Below are 22,377 nucleotides of genomic sequence, written 5' to 3'. Positions count from 1 at the left end.
ATAATTCATCATTTCAGGAGCAAGAGGCCTGATATACCTAAATTAATCACTTATAGAGAAGATGGCTGCTGAGACATGGTTGACTCATTGATAGATGATGTATATAGATGGTGATCCTGATTTTTTTTTATCCTCCGTGGTTTTACTAATGAAGGGGACTGGAGCACAGCAAATGGGGAAGCCAGCAAGAAATCAATCACATCCTCTTCTTATACCCATTTAGCAGCAGTGCAGACAGTTGGCTGAGAGCCAGTATCTTTTATCCTTCTAACTCCAGAGGAATGGATCCAAAATGCTAAATTTTAAGTCTAATCTGCCAGTGAGCACTGGCCAGCCTCTGGATGGTGCAGACTACCATACAGTTTACTGACATTTCACCTTATTGACTTTTGACTGGTAGACCTAAACCTACTCATCCTCATATACCCTCCTCCCTCAACAACATCTTTTTGATCTGTTGTTACCAAACATTTTTGAAATTTAGATTCATTATTCATGTGAGAGACATGCATTGGCATCCTCAACATTTGCAAGCACAGGCTCACTCACAAAACACAATCTGTCTTTAATTCACAGTTCATCAAGAGGGCAACCAGTTTACAGAAAGACTTCTAATCAGGCAGATTAATTAGGCTACATGTGTCTGTGCCGTCACTTGGTTTCCATATCTGCAAGGCAGGATCTGATGCACAGCTACTGATTATGCTAATGATCCCATGCTAATTTATCAATACATCATCAAGCTTACTTAGCTTGTGAGCTGTCCTACTTAAGACAGATATCAGCATCTTCTACTGACTCAGTCATGGTCTATTTGGAATTAAAACTCTGAACTGTACTGAGAAAGTTTGTAGTCTGTAGCCCTGTATGTTTTAGGCAAAATTACATCTACAAAAGACCTAATGATTAGACTCACTTGGCAGCATGAAAAAAGGAACATGTATATTAACCAAATTCTGATGGTGAAATGAGTCATTTCACGGGGGTTGTGAGGCTAAAAAAAATGCATTCGCTGATTTACAGACGTCTGTTTCACAATGTTAGTCTGGCTTTTCGGGCCCAATGGAATCATGAAACACCACTGCTGTAATTACACGGTTTGGCCACCATGTCAAATTGGCTTCAAAGCTTGGTGCACCTCCTGGGGGCTTAGACTACCACGGTTTAAAATCAAGGACCCATTGTTAAAATTCTCACAAATTCTCAGTGGTATGTCTAAGACTACGTCGGCATGTGAATTTTTCAAAATGTGTTTGCATCCACATCAGTGTTTCCAAGTTAGTTTAGTAGAGATCTCTGTCCACAGAGAAACACTTGGCTGAAAAAAAGGCTGAATCTCTTCTTTTTTGACCTCTTTTAAGTAAACAATTTAAAATGCGCATCACAGCCAACATCTGGTAAGAAGTGGGAACGACAGCCCATTTCATGGTCGGAACATTGTCTGACAAAAAATACAAGTTAATGACAACAGCTGTGCTGTACGATGACTAAAATGAATGATCAAAGAGAAAATTGAAGTCAACTAGTTGTCTTCTTGTCTTTACTGGCAAACAGCGTCTGACCCCCACAGGGCTACTTTACGTCACTGCTTTGCAAAAGCTCAGTTTACCTTGTTCACACTGAAACACCAAGTTGGCCTTCTGAGAGTTATACAACCCTGGAGGCCATTTTGGTAATGATCAGTTTTGGAGGTTTTATGTGGACAGAGGCCTGTAACGCAGAGAATAAGATACCTTCAAAAATGTAACCGGGTTATTGTGGATGTACACTGAGTAACCAAGGATCCAAAGGGATCAAACTTTCCCTGAATGAAGCTGCTCAAATGTGAAAAGCAGCTGCTTTTCTATCTTTAAAGTGAATACCTATTGAAGTATAAACTGGCCATATAGAATGATCATTACCTTTTGACACTTCATAGAAATTAATCTAGGTAATGAAACTCATCGATAGTTGGATCCCTACGCACGAGCAGCTCAAGAGGCAGGGCGGTTCATTCACCAATTCTTGGACAAGACACTGAACCCAAATTGTCCCAGATGGTCAGGCCAGCACCTGGATGCTGCCATTAGTGTGTGTGTGTGTGTGTGTGTGTGTGTGTGTGTGGGTGCATTAGAAGCGAAACTGTGAAGGATTTTGGATAAAAACACCAAATGAATGCATTCACCATTCAATACAATATTGATGTTATAGTATGCGGTTTAATTGCTATTTTTCACCCTGAATATTAGTTCGGCACAGCATGTCTTCGCGCCAGTGGTTATAAGAGTGCAGAACAATGGGATGGAGAGTCTAATCCTACGTCCTTGCTGCTGACTCATCCTCCTCGACCACTAAGCAACATGAGACAGCACTCTCTGTGCCTCTCAGTCACTGCTGAAAGCTTCAAACCTCAGAGACAGACAGCATGTCCTCATCTCTTCCTCCAACTTAAGTATCTGGAAGAGTACAGCATGAACAAAATCTGAGGAGAATACAAGATTCACACCTTAAAGAGGGACACTAGCACACTTTAATGTTGCATGGACCAATGTTTAAAGCAGTATAATGAGCACTTTAAATTACATGACTGAGATGTCAGACCAAAGCGCTACAGGGAAACATCACCGTGTCCCTTTACATCCCAATTCAACCTGCAATATTCTCATAATCTTAAAAAGGCTGAACTGAGTGTGGTATTTAATTCATTTAAGAATCTTCACACTACAGGTTCACCTCTATTGACTAAAGGTTTGTTTTTCTCTAGAACAAACCAATTCAATTCAATCTCAAAATTCAATATAAATTTAACTTAATGAAGCAGTAGCACCTGAAGAATTTCTTTGTGCCCTAAAAAAAACCCAGGTTACACCAAGATGCCTCTCATTTGCACCTCAAAGTTACCAGACCTTCACCTTTGATGTCCACTACAAATTAAAGTCCAATCATCACCAATTTTGGCAAATTAATAGAACATGACATGGATGAAATGATTAGGGAAGACAGGGGACCATCATAACCTCAACAAGGCTAAGCACCAAGCTTTGACAAAGTTAAAGAACATTCAAAAATCATAAGCTGCAGACAAGATAGGGGGTATTGTATTTATTATCAGGCCAAGATGCTTTTTCACGTGGAAGTGTCCTACAAGGGGCTCAAAAACAAATAAAATGACAAACTTATTTAATAATAATTGAATTGACAGTCTTCTCAAACATGCATACAAACATATTGGATCTAAGAACACTATCTGTGGTGAAGTTACGTTAAGTGTGTTCAGTCTGGAGCAAGATCTGTGTTTGCCACTAGATTCACACGGTGTGTTGGGCAGAACACCATTTGAGGCCAAATAGTCCAAAGTACGAAAGAAAGAGCTCAGAGAGGGTTGATTTGCTGTTTATGTCTTCTTCTTCACAGATACAGCTATTCCAGTAGCAATAACAGCTGGATGTTTAGAAGTGTGTAGTTCTTTAAGAGGAAGGAAAACAAATACGACTGAAATAAAGAAAAACATATGCACACATTGCTTTCACTCATAAGCATGAATATGCATAACCTTACCCAACAAACAAATAACATTGACATAACACTTCCAGTTATTTATAATGCATGTTAAATTCCTCCCGCTCCCGAACTGGCATGATGCTTTTATTGTGAAAAACCTTCTATCTGACGTGCTGGCCCTGAATTCTCATACAAAGTGGCCAACAGAAGTTATCAAAATACTCACTCTCTTTCATTCACACACGCATATTACTTGTACCTAAATTTATAGCACAGGCCAGGCGTCACTTGATAAACCCACTGAAGCTCTCTGCCTGCTGACTGTGTGGCGTTAGCTACAAGATAACACCAGCGCCTGAGTTTGCTCTCCTGAAAGAATTACCGCCACTCAATAAAACAGATACATAACAGTACATTAAACACATAAGCACAATATGGCAATGGTGATTTATAACACTATCCTGTAACTTTGGGGCCTTTTCTACACTATGCCAGGACTCAAAAATGCACAAAGATGCAAACAACCTACAACTAAGACCCACTGTCTCGGGCATACAGTCCATACAGTTTTCTCTACCAAAGTTTATGGACCTTTTTCTAAAAAACCTGGTAATATCCATGCCTTATTTTCCTTGATAACTGCATTGTAGACAACTGTACAACACTAACAGATGTAGAAAGCTTTCATATGTCCATCCCAAATGATGAAGGCTTAACCTCAATCTCTAAAAGAGACCCCTAGAGTCTACCTCCTCAATGAACTGTTACCTGAGATGCTTAACCTGGTTTTAACAAAGTATTATTTTAGATTGGAGGACCGCTACTACAGGCATGGCTGCTGCTCGAGCATATGCATGCCTGGTGGTGGCACACTGGGTGCATGAGGTTATCTACAACACCAACACCAACCAGAATGAATTCAGAACAAAGATACGACCGTGGAAAAGGTTTTTTAGATGATGTCTTGATATTTTTATAGTGGCACGATGGAAGAACTCAAGTATACGTTGTCTGACATCAACAATGGAATATACCCTCAGCACAATTAACTTTTTTGGATTTTATCGTCTCTCAACATCACAACAGAAGCATTCATACCTCGATATATAGGAAGCCCACTGAACACAATAGTCTCCTCCATCATAGCATCAACCACCCAAATTATTTGAAACAAAACATACCTAAGGGACAGTTTCAGTTTCTATGACTAAGGAGAAATTACTCAGAAGTGAATGAATTCAAATGCAAGGCTGATTAATTAATTACCATCCACCTATAATAGACAAAGTCTACGACACTTTAACATCCTCAACGTCTGCATTGCTTAAACCTTGTGTCAACTCTGAAAAAAAGAAGAGAATAACCTTCACAACTGAATTCAGTCACTGTCACCAGAAACTCCTGAACATAATTAACAAACACTGGAACATTGTAAGCACAGACCCCCTCTTTACTCAGTTCACCATAAGTACCCCCCTCCTATCATTCCAATGACACCTCCAACAATCAGAGCCAACCTTGTACACCTGTACTTTTCAACTCACCAAACCTAATCACACTTGGCTTCTCTTAAAAGGAAACTTCAGATGCTGAAAAGGCAGGCATTGTAACAACACCGCTGATGTCAAGTTTTTCACTCAAAGACACGCTGGTAAGACGTTTTTTTTTATCAAACTATTCGTGAATTCCATCTCAACATAAGTAATCTGTGTGCTTACATGCCCTGGTAGACGAGCATGTGTTGGACAAACGCGAACAAAAGAATCAAACAATGAATCTCAGGACATAAAACATCCATTCACACAGAACATGAAATATGCCAGAGCTAAACACTATCATGAAGCCAACCATGGATCTCCAGTCACTCTGTGCTTTATTAGACTTGAGCATGTGACTCCTCCAGCCAGAGGGGGCCTGTATATAATATAACATCCTCCATGCTCTAATGATGGCTACTAGGACAATATGATAGCATGTCCATTCACATGGCCAGAATAAACGGGTGAAACTGAGATTAGTCACATTGTCCTTGAAGATGTGCCCGTGTGCTACCTTCTACCCCAGGGTATTCAACATTGGAACTGCATCACTCCAGGTCTGTTTGTGTGATTTCAATTACAGGGGTGGAGGCAGGAAGCTTAGTTACGCTCATGGCTGAATTTTCTGTCTGGCTAAAAAGAAATGATTAACAAGGCAGATTTTTGATTACATTTCAGAATTAGCTCTGCGTTTCAGAACATTTCCCCCTCATAAGCTTTTCATCCTCTTTGCCATTAACACTGAACACTATTTTAGAGATTATGATGGGATTCAAATGATTAGTAGCTTTAGTCAGACATAAAAGCAAAGGTAGAGATAACATAGCATTAACCTCTTTTCATTCAGGTCGTAATAGAGGTGTGTTTTCACAAGGCAGTGCATTTGCAGAGGAAACTATAGCTTATTCAATTTTAAAAGGACGGACAATGTTGATCTACAAGTTCAGCTATAATCTAAACCTAAAATCTAATCTAAACCACCTGGCTATGAGCCAATGACAAACCGTAAGCAAAACTAATCATGTAATGACAAACAAGTGTTAGAAATTACTAGTCATCTGTTTAATGATTGTTTGTACACAAAACTACGTCCTACGTCCACAAATGGAGGATCCGTGAGTACTTATCACAAATATGAAAAAGGATGTAGAAAAGGTCAAGTGGTTTGGTGTTACACTGTGTAACATACAGGATTGTACATATTCCCTTCGGTGTGAAAGCAATGACGTTTTGTGTTTGACAAATTCACCCACAGGTTCCACGCCATCTGTTCAAGTGTCTCATCTTGACATTTAGGCTATTCAGAGTAGCTTTTTCCTCAGTGTCTGGCACCTATTGATTACTGTCACACTCTAACTGAAGTGGATTACGAGTGCAAAGTTCCTCTGGTGCAAATGGCCTCCTTGATAACAGTAGAAAGCTGTCAATCATTCACAACATGTCTTCTGACAACAGCAGCCTAATTCCTCCAGACAGACGGCTCTCACCAGCCCAGCTAACCTGTGACTGTTAATAAAGACCCAGTGGGCTTGTTTTCAGATCAGCTCATCATGTCCTGATCTGCAACAGGACTCAAAGGGAGACCTCAAAATGAATACGCTAATGTGCTTCTCTTATGTTATGCTAATTAGTGACTGTCTGGACTGTGGAGGGTTGGGATGCTGCTTTGTTCAACGTGATTTCTTGATAAAGTCCTGATTAGGAGCCCTGCCCTTATCGACATGATTGATTTTCAGTTTTACTGGCCTTTGCTGCAAGCCTTCATTATCGTCTTTTTGGAGAAGTGAAAAGTTTTGTCATGACTTTCGGTTACCATGGGTATATATAGCTTTCCACAGATGGTGGCAGCAGCTTTAAAGGAGTTATTCGTTTCTGTTATGTAGCTGCAGTTGGGGTTAGAGAGGATGAATTCATGAGGTTACATAAGGCATTTAAATCTTTAACATCCTTGCGCAGCACCTACTGTATGTGAACTTGATGACACCATCTTCCATTTAGACCTGCGGTTAGCTGCCGTCCACATGCTGGCATGGGAATAGACAGCCTGGTCTGATGGGACTGGCTAATCTTAGTAGACATCTGTTCAAAACATGCACTTGCACTTTGGTGGACATGCAAATTTTGTGCTGTGTAAACTTACTGTCCCATTAGTGACTGAACTAAGCTAACAAGCAAATAACAAATGTCATAATCAGGGTTATTTTCTCAGACATTATTCTGTTTCACAGGCTAAGTAGTAGTCTCCATGTTGAGTAAACTGACCTCCTTTAAATAGATTCCAGGTTACTGTATAAATAAAATGTACTGACTTACTTTAATATGTTGTCAAACTAGACTGTTTACTTAAAACACTTTATATTATTTACAGCCTTCATGCACCTCTCTACACAGCGCAGGAAATCAACATGTAACAACTCATCGCACTATCCCTGTTGATTATATAAAACCACATTAAGAAAGCTATCCATTATGAAGTCACCTTAAAGACAGCTTCATAAACAGTAACACAGAGAGGGGATTCCTGCGTAGTGGGCTTCCAATTATAACCTTGGTTTTAATGAAGTCTCTACTTGGTGTGATGCTTCAAAGACTTTGCAGAGTGAGTGAGCAACATGAGGGCCAATTAACGGAGAGAACTGAGCACCTGCTGCTGCACAACCTGCACTTTCACCACCAGGACTTGTGCTGGGCACAGTCAGCAGACGCCTCATCAAGGCATCTCTTAAGAGCTCAAAATGTAATTTTACGGCATGTTAAAGGCTCAACACAGTTGGGCTAGCATTAAGCTCTGCCTCCCTCCTGCCATTTGTGAACTATGCAACCATAAAATGAGTTAGTTAAGGACTCTCTCACCACCTCTCTCACAAATAAACAATCAATGACTAAAAAATGTGTAACAAATATCCTATAACTTGATAAATCCCTACAAGATATCACAATAACTGTAGATAATTGTACTGAATGGAAGAGACTGAAATGAGGTTCCTTTGAAATAGAGAAATTTAAACACATTTAATCACAAAATCAAGACCTTGGTCTTTTTCAGCATTATCAGAGCATTATAGTGTATATGTGTGCAAATGTGTTGTTTTAACCGCAGACTGAAATTAACCTCTTTAAAACTTTTTCCAAAGACACATTGAGAAGAGGAAGTTTCTTTCCCATAAAAAAAAAAATAGTTCTGCAAACATTTGCAGTTTTGCATTTGCAAGGACTTAAAAAGCTACTATGGCTGATGCTATAGATCAAGTGTTGATAAGTTATGTGTGAACATCCTTGCCATTAACTATGGGCCAGACAAAGCACACACACACACACACACACACACACACACACACACACACAGTATAATAAACCTCCTCCTGCTGAGCTCTATAAAGCTGAATAATAAACAAAGTTGTCCATCCAGCCCTGAAGCTTGGTGCCAGGCAGCCAGGTAAAACCACTGCTGGTCACTTGGCAGAAGGCATCATGGAATACCCTGGAGGACTCAGCAGCCAATCAGAGCATGGCAGTGCTTTCTGCATGGGCCCAACTCCCACTCACAAGCAGAGGGATAAAAATAAAACTGTGCGTGTCATGCCTTGTCTTTGCACGATGACGGGATGAGAGCTCGGCACACTGGAGAGAGGCAGATATCTAATATTTAGCAATGACTGAGGGAACAGAGAGAAATAAGTGGTTATTTATGATTGTCCTCGCTGAGTAAGTAGACCCGCAGAAGATACAGAACAGTGGGAGAGATATGGACTCTGCATCTGTGTACTTGTTTATTCATAGTCACAGCAGCTGGCATAGAGAACCCAACAGGAGAAAGCCAAACAGCAGATGGCCACCAAATGAATTTCCTTCAGCCTAAGTTAAGGAATTACATTAACAAATCAAAAGGAACTGTCACTCTTAGAGCAGTGAAAAATCTTCCTGAAATGAAACTTTCTGCTTTGGTATATAACTGACCAGCACAGCTGAAGATGGATGTTGCACAAACATGAATTGGCTCCATCTGACTTACATCATTTGACAACTGCATTAGAAAGAACAATTACTTTTGACACGAATTCGAGGGTCAGGTGACTTGCTCAAGAGAGCTACACCTCAAAGCCTCATTTGTTTGTAACAGAGCGAGAGATCGCCAAAATTGTATCTCAGGATGTAACTCCAGTGAGGGGAAAACAAAAATCAAGGTCTTGCATTTTTCATACCAGCAAATCCCTGAACGGAACCACGATAAGCTCTCTGAATTCAACTGTTAGATATGAGGCTGCCTCGGGCAAACTGCAGGACCGTCCTTCATCATCACATACCAAGAACTATGTGAGAAGCAAAACGCATTACTGGTTAGAATAAGTTGCAGCTATGTGCTTTGCTGTTTTTGTGAATAAAAGGTAGAACTAGCCCACTATTGTTGTTGATCTGGAGGTGAACTATGGCATCCTGCTTCTTTGCTCATAACCTAAGCTAGCATGATGATATCACATTGGCCAGGTTTTATTGATCCTAGCTCTCTATTGCTCGGTTATACATTAGCGGACCAGCTTTTTACATTGATACCATGTTGGGTAAGCCTAAAACAGCCCGTATTGCATAATAAAATAAAAAGGCTGGATTTTGATGCACACTTTTGTCCCACAAAGCAGTGCACAAAACAAATGGAGCAGCTCATGAATTAAAAATGGTGGTGAGACGGCAAGAGAAAGAGCTCAAAAAACAAAAAATAAACTTTTTTCATGTAAAAACCCTCATTAGCACTATTTTAATAAACGAAAAGTTGTCTTAATGCTTAAGCCAAAACCAAGCAACCCTTGGTTAGTAAGATCGTGTTTAACTATCTGTGGCTATATTACAGGTAAAGAAAAACCATTGTTTCAAAGGCCTTTCAGCATGTTTTAATGTGTGTCAAATGTATTAAAGGGGGTTATAACTCATTTAGATTATAAAGCTGTGGTTCTTCCACACAGGTGTTTATAGTGGTAAACGACTCAAATTCGACCCAGCGTTGCAATGTACTAGAACGCAATTTTCAAATTGCAAAAGCTGCGATGAAAAAGGTGTTTTGTTTTGTTTTTTTAATGCTGAGGATCAGAATCACGTTCACATGCACTCCCGACACACACTGCCTCACACTCCACAGGACATTTAATCAAGCATCGCACAGCTGCGTATGCCAGTTGCATCACTACAAACCCAACAGCCAGTGTGTCAAGTGGGTCGACTTTAGCACCATGAAATTATTCAGGGCGATGCAATCCATATGCTTACATACTTGCTTACTATGAGACTTTATTTCTACAGTGGTAAGTTAGAGCCAGTCAGGGTGCACTTTAGTTTGTGTTAGGTGTTTCCACTGAATTTGTTCGATCAAATCACCCCCCATCTGAATGTGTGGGTGTGTACAGTCTGTGCTCAATTCTCAACCCTCTCACAAAGCTGACGTCAGTCTCCTCAAGCTCACTGTGGGTATTCATGGTTCCCAGATGATGAATCTGTAAAACCTTGGCGATTCTCAAATTTTTCCTCTAGTACCACCATGTACCAATGTCCAAATATTTTAGGGAAATGTTTCAGGAACTGTTGGATGGACTTTTGACTTTTCATCAGTATCTGTTAAAAATCTTCCACTGCTTCCAAGACCAAATACTAGCAAAATTAATGAGCTGTATTTTGAGTTTAGTGCTAATGTTAGCATTTAGCTCACAGTTCTAGCATGGCTATGTATTACAACCAAAGGAAGTTATGGATTTACAAAAAGATATATTTATTTTTTTATTTATTCAGTCAGTTTAGAGTCTTCATGTCCTGTCTGGCTACATGACCGAATCTCTGCAGTGTTAATAGTTTTTTTAAATTTGTGTCACATGGAATACACCTGCAGTAAAAAAAAAAAGAAAATGCAACATGAACTCTTACCAGGACATGTCCACTTACCAATACTTCTGAATAATGGATGAGCATGCTTTCAAACTCAACAAAGGCCGAGTCTCCCGTGCACACATAAAGCACTCAGAAAGCCATTTCAGCTCTTCTGCAGTCTAATGAGGCATTTGACGTTTCTAAAAGCTATAGCACCACACACATGCACACAAATACAGTACAATGATATATCCCCGAAGGTGTGACAGCTTTGAAAAATATGACTCTTATGGTGTGTGCGATTGCCTTGAGAAAGAAGATAGAAGTCATATGTCTACTGTTAGAGTCCAGAGGGCTTCAGGCAGACCAACTTGATGTTTTAATGTTTAAATTTGATTCCATTCTCACAAGGCAGAGGGCAGCTGGAGGCCGGACAAATGAAACAGCATCCTCTCAGAGAAAGAGGACACTGCTTTCATTTCCAGTCTGCCAGACATACAGGATGCTGTCCTTCTGATATTATCAGATATAGCCATGTTCTCAGTGTCGAATACAGTTTGGATGAATCAATGATACATCATACACTCACCGTGGAACTGTGGATTCATTGCAAAGTTTACCCATCATAGTGTTAAATACATTTTTTTTGAAGAAGAAGAAGAAGAAATACTTCCATAAATCTGGATTGAGAGCTGCAGTGAAAAGAAACAGACTAGGCAGATGCTGTGTTTTACTCTGAAGGGCAACCGGTTGATTTGATTATTCAAAAAAATCCAGCTGTGTGTTTCCGTGAACGTGTCGTGTCCCAATGATTTAATGCAGGATTTTTGTGTTGCAAAAATCAATTTACATGTAAATTTTATCCCAGATCTGCTTTGCTTTCGTTATTATTGAAAGTAACAATTAACATGTAAAAGTGTCTTCTTACTCTTAACAATTAAGAATTATAATGCCATCTTCAATCTCAAACATCCTCTGTTCCCCTTATTTCAGCCCAAGTATACTTTCAAAGTGCCCTACATTTGTACACCTGCACCCTAATCTGCACAGTGCTACACTCATTATGTTTGCCTACTGATTAATTTTCATTGGTTTTTAGTGTCTCTATTGTCAGGTTGTTGCTTCTACATCACCAGAGACCACTGCCTTTTAATTAAACATGGCTACAATAAATATATCCAATATCCTTAATTCATTTGAATTAACTTGAAGAATTCTTCAGTACGGACCAGACATGACATTTCAATCTCAGACTCTTTCCATTTACCCCTCAGGATTGGCACTGGGTACTGAGTGAACTAAATAATGCATAAATCTATTTGGCAAACAAATTCTTTCATTATCCTAGTTAAATATCGATAAATTTAATATCGATAAGTCACACATAAGGAGCACTAATTAATTGTGCATTCAAAATGCAGACTGCAATAGAAGAGAGGTGTTTGAGATATTTAACGACTCAATATGCAGCAAAACAGTAAGATGAAAGAGAAAATGCTTTTTCATTAAACAATGTAGATCTGAGAATATTCTACATTAAGAAAATAAGACAGACCAAAAAGACAATTGCACTTCTAAAGGTTTCCATTGTAGCATAGCATGAACAAAAATATCCTGGAGCTATGTCTGGGAGCAGGAGTAAATTGTGTACAGACCCGATTACTAAATGGCCTGATAAATCTGTGTAGTTTGGTTGATTGGAAAATCAATCTTCTACTGCAAAAGTTGCTGCTATTTTGGTAAACACAGTAGACAGGACTGTGATAAATGTAACCAATATAATAATTTACACCCTTTGTGTATTGTTAATCAACTGAAATGTCATTATCCAGGTGTCCATAAGGTGTCATTTCCTGTGCTGTTCAATACTGGGCTAATGCTGACCAAAGACCAGGAGCAGTAACAAGGTTGGATTCTTTTTTATCATTTGGTGTGATCATGATCATCTAATCGCACATATTTAACCCTCTGAGCCATCTAATCAATCAATTTTAGAACTAGAAAAGTGCACTCAGCAGAGTGCAGATCTCTGCCAGGTGATCTCTGCTACACCATACCTAAACTTAACTCCAACTGCAGAGGGCACCGCTACTAAAGACTATCAGTCAGGGGGACAGGTTTGACACAACAGCTGTTAACACCAGCTCCTTTACCATCAAGATGGCAGCGAAAATAACAGAAAAAAGGGGATTTATTCAAGTTTGAAATTAATCTGCAGGAGCTACGTTTCAAAATGTGCGTCTATGGATATCAGTTTTTGAGCCATGACAAAGGCAAAAATGTGGCCTGCAGCAGACTAGGTAAGGTTTGTTTTGAGCCAAGCCGAATTCCTTTCAGCATATGATTTCAAACTGAAGCAGTTGTTGATCATTCCACTATCGAGGAAGTCAAACATTCCAATTACCCATGTCAGTATCCCAGATATTACAGACTGGGACTTAAAGTGTAGCATAATGTAGTTTTTCTGAAAAGCTACACACATTTCTACATTTGCATGGAACGACTAGTCTTTAACAAAATATAGTTTTGATCAACAAGTCACGATGGGCCCGGCAAGAAACGCTGACTCAGGGCTGATCTCACACGATAAAATGTAGCTTGTTTACCTTTAGATCTTTGTTCCGCAGCAGAAACAAAACAAGCATTGTAACCCTTGGTATTGTGTTTGGGATCAAGGCTTGCCTTTGCTCCAAGGCTGAATTATTGCACAGCTACAGGGTTGCCTGTGAGTGTGGGACAAAGTGCTCATCTAAACAGGCATCAGCTTGTAAAGAATCATTCAGGTTCCAGGAAGAAAAACAGACAAAAAGATTGAAACTGGGCCTGGGGATGACTTCATGTCCATCAAAGGATGCTGACAGGATGAGCACTATAAATGCCTACGGAAAGACAGAAATACTTAGCATCTGATTAAAAAGAACAAAAAACAAATGTAATGCTTTCAAAAAGAGCCTTCACTGAATACACCGACATCATGAGTGGTCCAACACTGCTGCAGCCCCACAGCAACTCTGCAAGTCCTCGGGTAGTGATTCATTTCTTTGTCCACTGAGTTAGATAAAACACTCCCTACTATGGTAAACTGGAGTGATGAATGTTCAGCTTACCTCCACTCCATAAATCCCCACAGGACCTGCTGCATGGTGCTCACACTGGCATCTCAATGGGACAGTATATTTTTACAGTTACATCTTCTACATTGAACAGTGCTGATTAAAAACATTAACTAACATCATTTTAAAAATAGACAGAACTCATCCATAAATAAAAAGCCGCTGAACGTTATATCATGGGGGAGTATTCAGGTTAAAGAAGCCCCATAATGAGGGCTCATATGGGGAGCTGGGGAAAGGGTAAACACTGATGGAGACCTGCTGAACTCAGTGAAGTGTCACATCCCATGCTGGGTAAATGACAGCCTTCCTCCACAGCGGGGATTTCATTCACAGAGCCGTTCTGTTTGAGCGACCAGGATTATGTTTAAATGCTTTTCTCTGTCTCTCTCTCCTTTGAAAGATCTCACATTAAGCAAGAGCCCAATCTATTTCTAAGACACACAATTTAGATAGAATGGTCTGCAAATAGCCTCTCCAGCTGAATGATGTGAGGTACTTTAAGAGTTCCTGAACATGTTCCTGAAAATGTATACGAAGACAGCAGGGAGAGAAGTTACATTTGTAATGTAAGACAAGCTCCCACTTTTTTTTATTCTCGCTCTTTGTAAAACTGTGTTGTCAGTTACTGCTTCCAAAATCTTTTCACTGGCACACAGGCGGGCGGAACTGAATCAGACCGTTTCTCTACATCATCACTGCATGGGCAGCAGACTGATTTGCAGTCCTGTTTTATTCTGGATAGAGTGTATAAGTGAGGCTGTGCTTTCCCATGGGCCTGTGGGAACACACCCACTCAGCTGTGCAGCATATGTATAGAGCTACCGTCGCTCTGCTTGGTATTCCTTGGCTGCAGACCAGCTCCTGCAGAGATGTTAGCACCAGTCAGAAAATATTACAGTTTATTCAAAAAAACAAACCTACAGTCATCAATATTATTTTTAGGCACTTCAATTTTTATAATTATCTTCAGGGAACATGCAGTATATGCAGAACATGCAGACTAACGTTTTAGTCTTGTCCCAAGTTATGTGCTACAGTATATTTTTGCAGATCCTGAGTTGGAAGTACAAACAAGACCAAGAGTCTTCAACCATGCTAGCTGCTCTGTGAGGTTGTACTGCTTCGAGCTGCATGCTAACACCAGCACGCTAACATGCCCATAATGACACTGCTAACATGTTAAGCAGGTATGTTTATCATGTTTACAATCATAGTTTAGCAAATTAAAACAGTAATTCTATTTAGCAATCAGCACAAAGTATAGCTGAAGCTGTGAACGTCTTTACAAAACATGGTGCTGATCCATTAAGTACATTGACATATTTCACAGGATGAGAGACAACTATGGCCTGTTTCTGGCACTATTTAGTATACAAAAATGCCCAGAGAGCCAGGCTAACAAAAGAGCTCACATGCCCCAAGGCATGTGTTCTCGCTCCAGAGCCATAGAGGGCAGGACTATCCTGGTTGCTAGGATTGGCGCCTTTTGATCAATTGCGCTCTTTAATGGGCAGCTGAGCCAATCGATATCAGATCAAAGCTGTCGGGGAGTTGTTTCCCCAAATCCATCAGAGGAGAAGAACACTTGCCGGGAAGATGTGATGGGATGTGAAATGAAAGAGAGGACCGGTTATCTTTAGACGCAGCAAGATTATCAAATGCTACAGCAGTAGAGCTGCCGCTCAATGAATGTAGGCTGAACTCCCAGAGACTTCAATCTTCAAGTCTTCAAGTCGACAGCCTGTCTTCAATCTCTCATTCAACGAAAATCCCACTAGCTACAGGCCTGGTAACTCTATTTACTCCACAGCTTGATGGCTGGCCACACTACAGGATTCGGTTTCAGTGGAATGTGAAGATGTTTGGGCTGCCGCTCTGTGAGGAGAGAGAGTTCAACAGCAACAAATCTGCCCCACTCTGCTCCAACCAGCCAACTAAACTCACCTACTCCACCATTCACATACCTGAGGTTGTACACACAGCATTACAGGCTCTTGCTCAACAGGGAAAGGTTTTTTGACTTATTTTCCAAATACCATGGTTTGGTTGTTTTCTAGGAGTTCTAAAACCCTGTGTGTGGCATCATATTATCCTACTTAATGTACAAAACAGCATTAAACCAAGCTTAAGAGCATAATTTGATGATCATTTCCTAAAGTTAGTGTGGTACTGCAGCAGTGAAAGCTTCCATCTGCTCAAATGTACCGCTACTGAAATGATTCTTTTGTCGTTTTCCTATGTTTGTTGCATTTAGTTTCAAGGAGCTGGAACAGAAAACAAACCAACCTACATGAAAATCACAACAGTGTTCTCAACACATTTCACCTCCAACCCTCTGATTCACACCAGCAAGACATTCTCATCATTAAATTGGTTTCTGCTAGGAAACAGTGCACATACTGTACAGGCTCCACATACGCTATAAAAGCATGATGTCATGGAAGCAGTTTTTAGGAAGGCCAAAGCCTTAAATATTATCACCAGATAGAAACACGTCCAATCCAACTGAGAGATGACTTTGCTGCACTATTTTCTGTGCTCTATGCAAAAGGTTGGAAAATTACATTCCAGTCTTTAGTGGTGTATGTGGTGTAGTGTACAATTCCTGTATAAAAAGCTGCATTTTATTTGCTTGTGTGTGTGTGTAAATATGTAGTATCTATGTCTGCATCTATGGTTTCACAGGCTGAGTGAGGAAATGCATCGGCTGCTCCCTGCCTGGGCAAGCCAAAACTCAGAGTTTCATTTGCCCAGAAAGCTGTTCCCCAGAGACTCAGTGATTGATGCATTAGACAACCAACTGAACCCTACTTTGAAGCATATTGGTCCAGTGATTCAGCAGTATTTTGAAGCCAGCTCTCGTTTGCGCGATGGCAATCTCTGAGCAGAGAAAGATGGAAGATGGCATTTTGATTCAGTGAGCAAAATCGCATGGCAGCCATGCGGATGCATCTACCAAATGTATTCCCATCTGTTTGTCTGAGGTGAAATGAAGCATGTAGCAGGGGATTACCTCCAAACAATTAGCTCTTACAAAGTACCATGCAGTATTGCTCCTTTGAAACATGCCTATGGCAAAACATCTATGACCCAATAAATGCAGAGCAGTAATCTGAGGTGTTCTAACAATGACCTGGTTGACTGTTCTGAGGCTGGAACTTGTTTCCACCGGGAGCGTGGGCGCACAGCCCTGGAAACAGCTGATTGGCCCGCTTAAAGCCTTCAGCTTTGTCAAAGAAATCTTTAGCCAGCTTCCTTTGTGCAGGCAGTGTAGAAAACACCCAAAGAAGTATGCAGGAGGAGAGACTTCCTGACAGCTCATTTAACATTCTGCCTGCTACCACCCACTTAATCTGGAGCCCCCACTTCTCTGACGTTAGCTGATTCTTTTATGAAAAACAGAACATCATGCCATCTTTCCCTTTATAGACACATTTTTCAGACACTTCCACCATTATAGGACTTCAGTGCACACAGGAACCAACCCAGAAAGAACAAGTGGTGTTTTCACCACAGCCTCTGCACTCATGCCCCTGCCCTCCTGACACACTTGAGTCCAGCCGTGTACATTAATAAATGATAGTGACGGGGCTGACGGGATTCACGCCCGCCTGGGCACCAGCTGCAATTATAGCAGACATGTCAGAGAGACACAGCGCCACCAAAGACATCCCAATCAAACACAAGGCTGGCACTGGAGCTGTCTGGATGAGCGCTGGTTGACAAATAAAGTCCCTTTGCACTGATAATGGACACAGACTTCACTCCTCCAGACTGTCTGGGACCCATGACTACAGACCTGTGGGGTCCCCAGTGGCTTTAAGAGTTCAACGACCAAAGACGCTACAGAATGAGGCCAACCACAGCTCCCTTACCTTCTAAAACCCTGCAAACCTACAGGATTAGAGCAGGCCAAATGTTTATCGTGCTGATATAAAACTCACCATTCAGTGGTGATGTCGGCAGTAATTATAGGAAATGCTGATTCTGTGATCCTGTGCATCCTTAGAGCAATACACAAAGACACCTTGTCATTCTTCAGTGTGTGTGGCATAAAATATGTCTCATAGCAACAGGACGGACAGACTGACAGAATCACATTAAATGTCGTCATCAATGTTTTTTGGCCATAGAAAGACACCCCACACAGATTGCAATTAGCAATGGGTGCAAAAACGAGAAGTAGCACCACTATGGAATTTAATTACTAAGTGGTTCGTATTTTTTATGATGAGAAATTATTCATAGATAAGAAATGTTCGTCATTAATAATTCAAGCCGGCTGTCATTTACAGACAATTTATGTTCATGACATACACACACACGTCAGTAATTATTCTGGATATTACAGACGACAGCAAGCCTAAAAAGCACCATAAACCTTTGTCTAACCCGAAGACCTGCAGGCCTTTTATTTCACTACCAGCTGCTCATTCAGCGTCTAAATGATAATAAAGAGAGATGAATCTTGGTAATCAATGGGGCCTACAAGAGCCTGAAATAAACCACACACACACACACACACACACACACACACACACACACACACACACACACACACACACACACACACACACACACACACACACACACACACTCCTCTGTTGGAGAGATGTCCCTGAAACCTATAAATCCTTTTTAAGGCTTTACATTTAACAGCATAAGGGAGTTTGGCCATTACTCATAATGTCAAAACATTCAGCCAGCTTCACTGTCAACACAGTAGACTGCTTGATATTGTGCTTGTGCAGCCAAATCCCTTTTGGCTTGTTGCTTGGCATTTAATATCATCAAATTGCCCAAGAGTAAAGCCAACCAACAGGCCTACATTTGTATATTATGTATATAATGTATTTCATTTACTTTGATTTAGAAAGGACAGCACTATGAAAAGATACAGGGCGGAGTGTCACGTTTTATAGGTAAAAAAGAGAAAGAGTGCGTCATAATGCAAACCAAACCCCTCATGCACTGAGCTCTGTCTTAACGAGACAACTAAAGATAATTTTCCCATTATTTTTGTGTTAATTGATCATTGTGAAAATAGTGGAAAAAAATAACATCATATCTTCCAAGAGACCAGTTTCATGTCTTCAAAATTAATTCCAAAACCCAAAGATATTCAATTCGTAATGACATAAAACAGAGAAAAGCAGCAAAGGCTCTCATTAATGAAGCTGGAATCAAGAGTGATTGGCTTTTCTTGACTTAAATGATGATTAATCAATTATAGAAACAGCTGCTCGGTGGTTTCTTGTTGATTAATCGACTTGTTTCAGCACTGGTCTTAACCATGAGCGCTGCAGGGCATCATCAGTTGTCAGTACCAATTCTCAGGATTCCTTTAAGTTCAGTTAAAGCATCTCGGTGTTGAGAGATAATCTCTCACTGTGTATAGACCCAGTGCTTGATTGTACAGATTAGGGTTAGGCAGCATATGTTTACTGTTCCTTAGATAATAAGAAGGCTGCACTGCTGAAAGTGGAACAATCTACCATGTAAGGCAAGGCCCCACTGTACTGGATGATCAATAGGACCTAGTGACGGACTGAACCATGACTAATGTGGTTCATTTGGCTGCTCAAGACCTCTGAATTGGACCATAAACAGCGGTGCCCTGTTCAAAGGACAAAGTAAACCTAAAGATTCAAATCATGTCTCAGCCAGCTCAGTGTAATCTCGTGGAAAACTATTCTGTTGGCACACCGAAGCCTCAAAAACAGGAGAGGATCTTGGATGTCTGAGGGTGTGGGTGAGTAAAGCTTGAGATGGAGGCACGGATTAAAACAGCTCAATCAGAGATGAGTCTCCACGGGTAGGAAGAACCATCAAAAGGAACAAGTCGTGATGCAAAAATCACAAACTTGGTCAGCCTCAGCCTCAGACAGGAACAACTCCAGCTGCAGGGACTGCGGCCACACAAGTTATCTCATCGCCACTGACAACCTGGGTGTGTCTCCACACACACAGGGATATTTACCAACTTGTACCATCCACAGCATCAGGCTGCACACTGGTCCAGTCTCAGTCACCGAGCATTACTCATTTGCTGTACGAATCCTGATAACTAGTGCGGGATGTTTCAAACTAACAGGCAGCTTAAACGCTTTAACAAGGCGGACACTGACGCCCTTTTAGAGCCTCTGTCATTTTACTGCTAAACTTAAAGACTGCAGGCTACAATTCACTCGCTGCCCTCCATTGTGAGGAGCCTCACAGGCTGCTAATTTGATTAAAACAATGCCCTGCCCTCCCTCACGCTCACAAACTGACAGCACACATTTAACCAGTGAGGACCACATTTTTTTAAAAATATATTCCTCCACTTTAAACCCTACAACTCGGCAGAGACGCCAGACTAGCTAGCTAAAAACAAGATCAACTTGCTGGCTGCCTGGTCAGCAGGTGCAACGGGTTCACTTGAAACACGACCAAAAAAATAAAAATAAAAGAAGAAGAAAAAAGGAAGAAGTTCTCTGGAGAATGAAAACATGTCTTACCACTTTGCTCCCCCAGAAAGACGAGTTTGAATTTTCTTAAAGGGTTTCCAAAGTCACTGCCCACGGACATTTTGAGGAGGAGGGGGGGCTCTGGACACCGGAGGACAGTCTGGGTGGACTTGTGTGCTCCCACTCGTGTTCGCTGCTGGTCGGGGAAGATGCTGGATGGAAAAGGCGGTGATGCTGCTTTCCGTCCAGCCCCCCTCTCACTCTCTCTCCCCCTCTCTCTCTCCCTCTCTCTCTCCGTGGTGGGAACACACGGCTGCTGCTGCACCGGTCCGTGACGCTCAGGGAGACTTCTCCCCCTCCCCTCTCTCTCTCTCTCTCTCTCTCCCTCTCTCTCATCGAGAGCTTGTGCGCATGCGCGGCCTCTCCTCGTTCTCCGTCGAGCTGACAGTCGTGATATATAATGACGTCATGTGAGCCGGAGGACAGACAGGGAGGGTGCAGCACACATTAGAGGGGTGCTGCTGCTGCTGGGCTCCAGTTTCATCTGTGTGGGAGAACTTCTCCCCATGATAAGCACACTGGCTCACATGTGTGGACTGTACGATACAGCACACCACACTTAGATATGAGTATGCCAGTGATAAAGAGATGCACTCCCATAAAGTTAGTGGAATTGCCAGAGAAATCAGTGCAGGCCAAGAGGCGGAGATACCTTGACTTTGATCCCCCATGATGCATGAACCCCATTAAACACTGGAGCGCCACACCCTTAGATAGTAACACAGGCTTTCTGTTTAAAGGCACGGTCTGCAATTTGGTTTAGAAGCACTTTCCGTTATTTTGATTGAAACAGTCCAACAACAATCAATAAATGAAAAACTTTGACAAAAAAAAGAAAAGACAAAAATCCAGCATCTGTGGCGTCACAGCACTGTAAACTAGGCCAACCTGCCTGTCTACCTGCAGGCACCCATGTGCACACAGGTAGGCAGCTGCAAGTGCATCCATTACGTATGACTGGAGTCTTCCACAAGGCTAAAGCCAGCGAGCTAGTTGCACAAGAGTGGCAGAGAAAATATGGCCAAAATTTTAATGACAGCTCAGCGGCAGACAGTTGAGAGTTACCAGCACCCTGGGCCGAAGAACGAGAGAGAGCCGCTGCTGACAGACTGTCGTTCAGTCAGCTAACAGCCCTACGCTCAGCCTCTCAGCCAGCCAAGTGAGCAGTAACTATGAGCTAAAGGTCACGTGTCGTCTGTGACGGCTCTTTTGATTATATGATTGTGACATTTAACAGAGTTGTTTATTTATCGGACTGACAAACCAAGAGAGGCTGTCAGTCAGCGGTGGTGTACGGAACAAACGAGGGACCCGGCAGCGGTGGACGGCCTCCTCATCATGGACTCTGGCGGACACATTAGTCAGGCAGCACGTCTTCATGTGCTGTGGGAGAGGGAAGCCTGGAGGAGGGGGTGGGAGCTTTTCGGTTGGATACTTTAAAAATCTAGCTAGTTTCTCCAACGATGCAGACCCTGCCTTTAAGATCTGTAGTTTGACCCTGGTGACACCATCAGGGTTATTTTCTCAGATGATAGATTTAATGTAAATCACCTCTAAAGCCACAGAAAACAGCATTCAGCTGTTTTCCAAGGCAGAGTAAACTGAGTCTGATTTTCGGTATATTGAATGTAATCAACATATATTCAGTATTGATAAAAGTGGTATTTACATGTATGTATATGCATATATATAGTCCATACCTGTACATATATATGTACTGATATACTGTATAGTTATTTTCAGTACTAATCTATGAGTATAGCAGACTTACAGGGATCATGTAAGAATATGACCAAGCGCTATATCATTGTACATATATATGTACGGTTCAAGCCTTTACTTTAAAAGTCTTTATTTAGTTTCTGGGGAAGATTTTTGTCCTTG

The 22,377-nt window shown here is 41.3% G+C and overlaps 1 protein-coding gene across 1 annotated transcript in view; it reads right to left on the bottom strand.

Moving 5' to 3' along the window:
* rab6ba (RAB6B, member RAS oncogene family a) overlaps positions 1 to 20,591 on the bottom strand; it is a 47,319-nt gene extending 26,728 nt beyond the window's left edge. The window contains exon 1 of the mRNA XM_070832263.1: positions 20,485 to 20,591. Coding sequence (XP_070688364.1) covers positions 20,485 to 20,554 — 70 coding nt within the window. The 5' untranslated portion in view covers positions 20,555 to 20,591. The remainder of the gene's footprint in view (positions 1 to 20,484) is intronic.
* Positions 20,592 to 22,377: the final 1,786 nt, after the last annotated feature.

This window comes from Pempheris klunzingeri, chromosome 6 (assembly GCF_042242105.1).
Source record: "Pempheris klunzingeri isolate RE-2024b chromosome 6, fPemKlu1.hap1, whole genome shotgun sequence".
NCBI classification, from domain to species: Eukaryota; Metazoa; Chordata; class Actinopteri; order Acropomatiformes; family Pempheridae; genus Pempheris; species Pempheris klunzingeri.
This window is presented reverse-complemented; position numbering and strand designations above follow the sequence as displayed.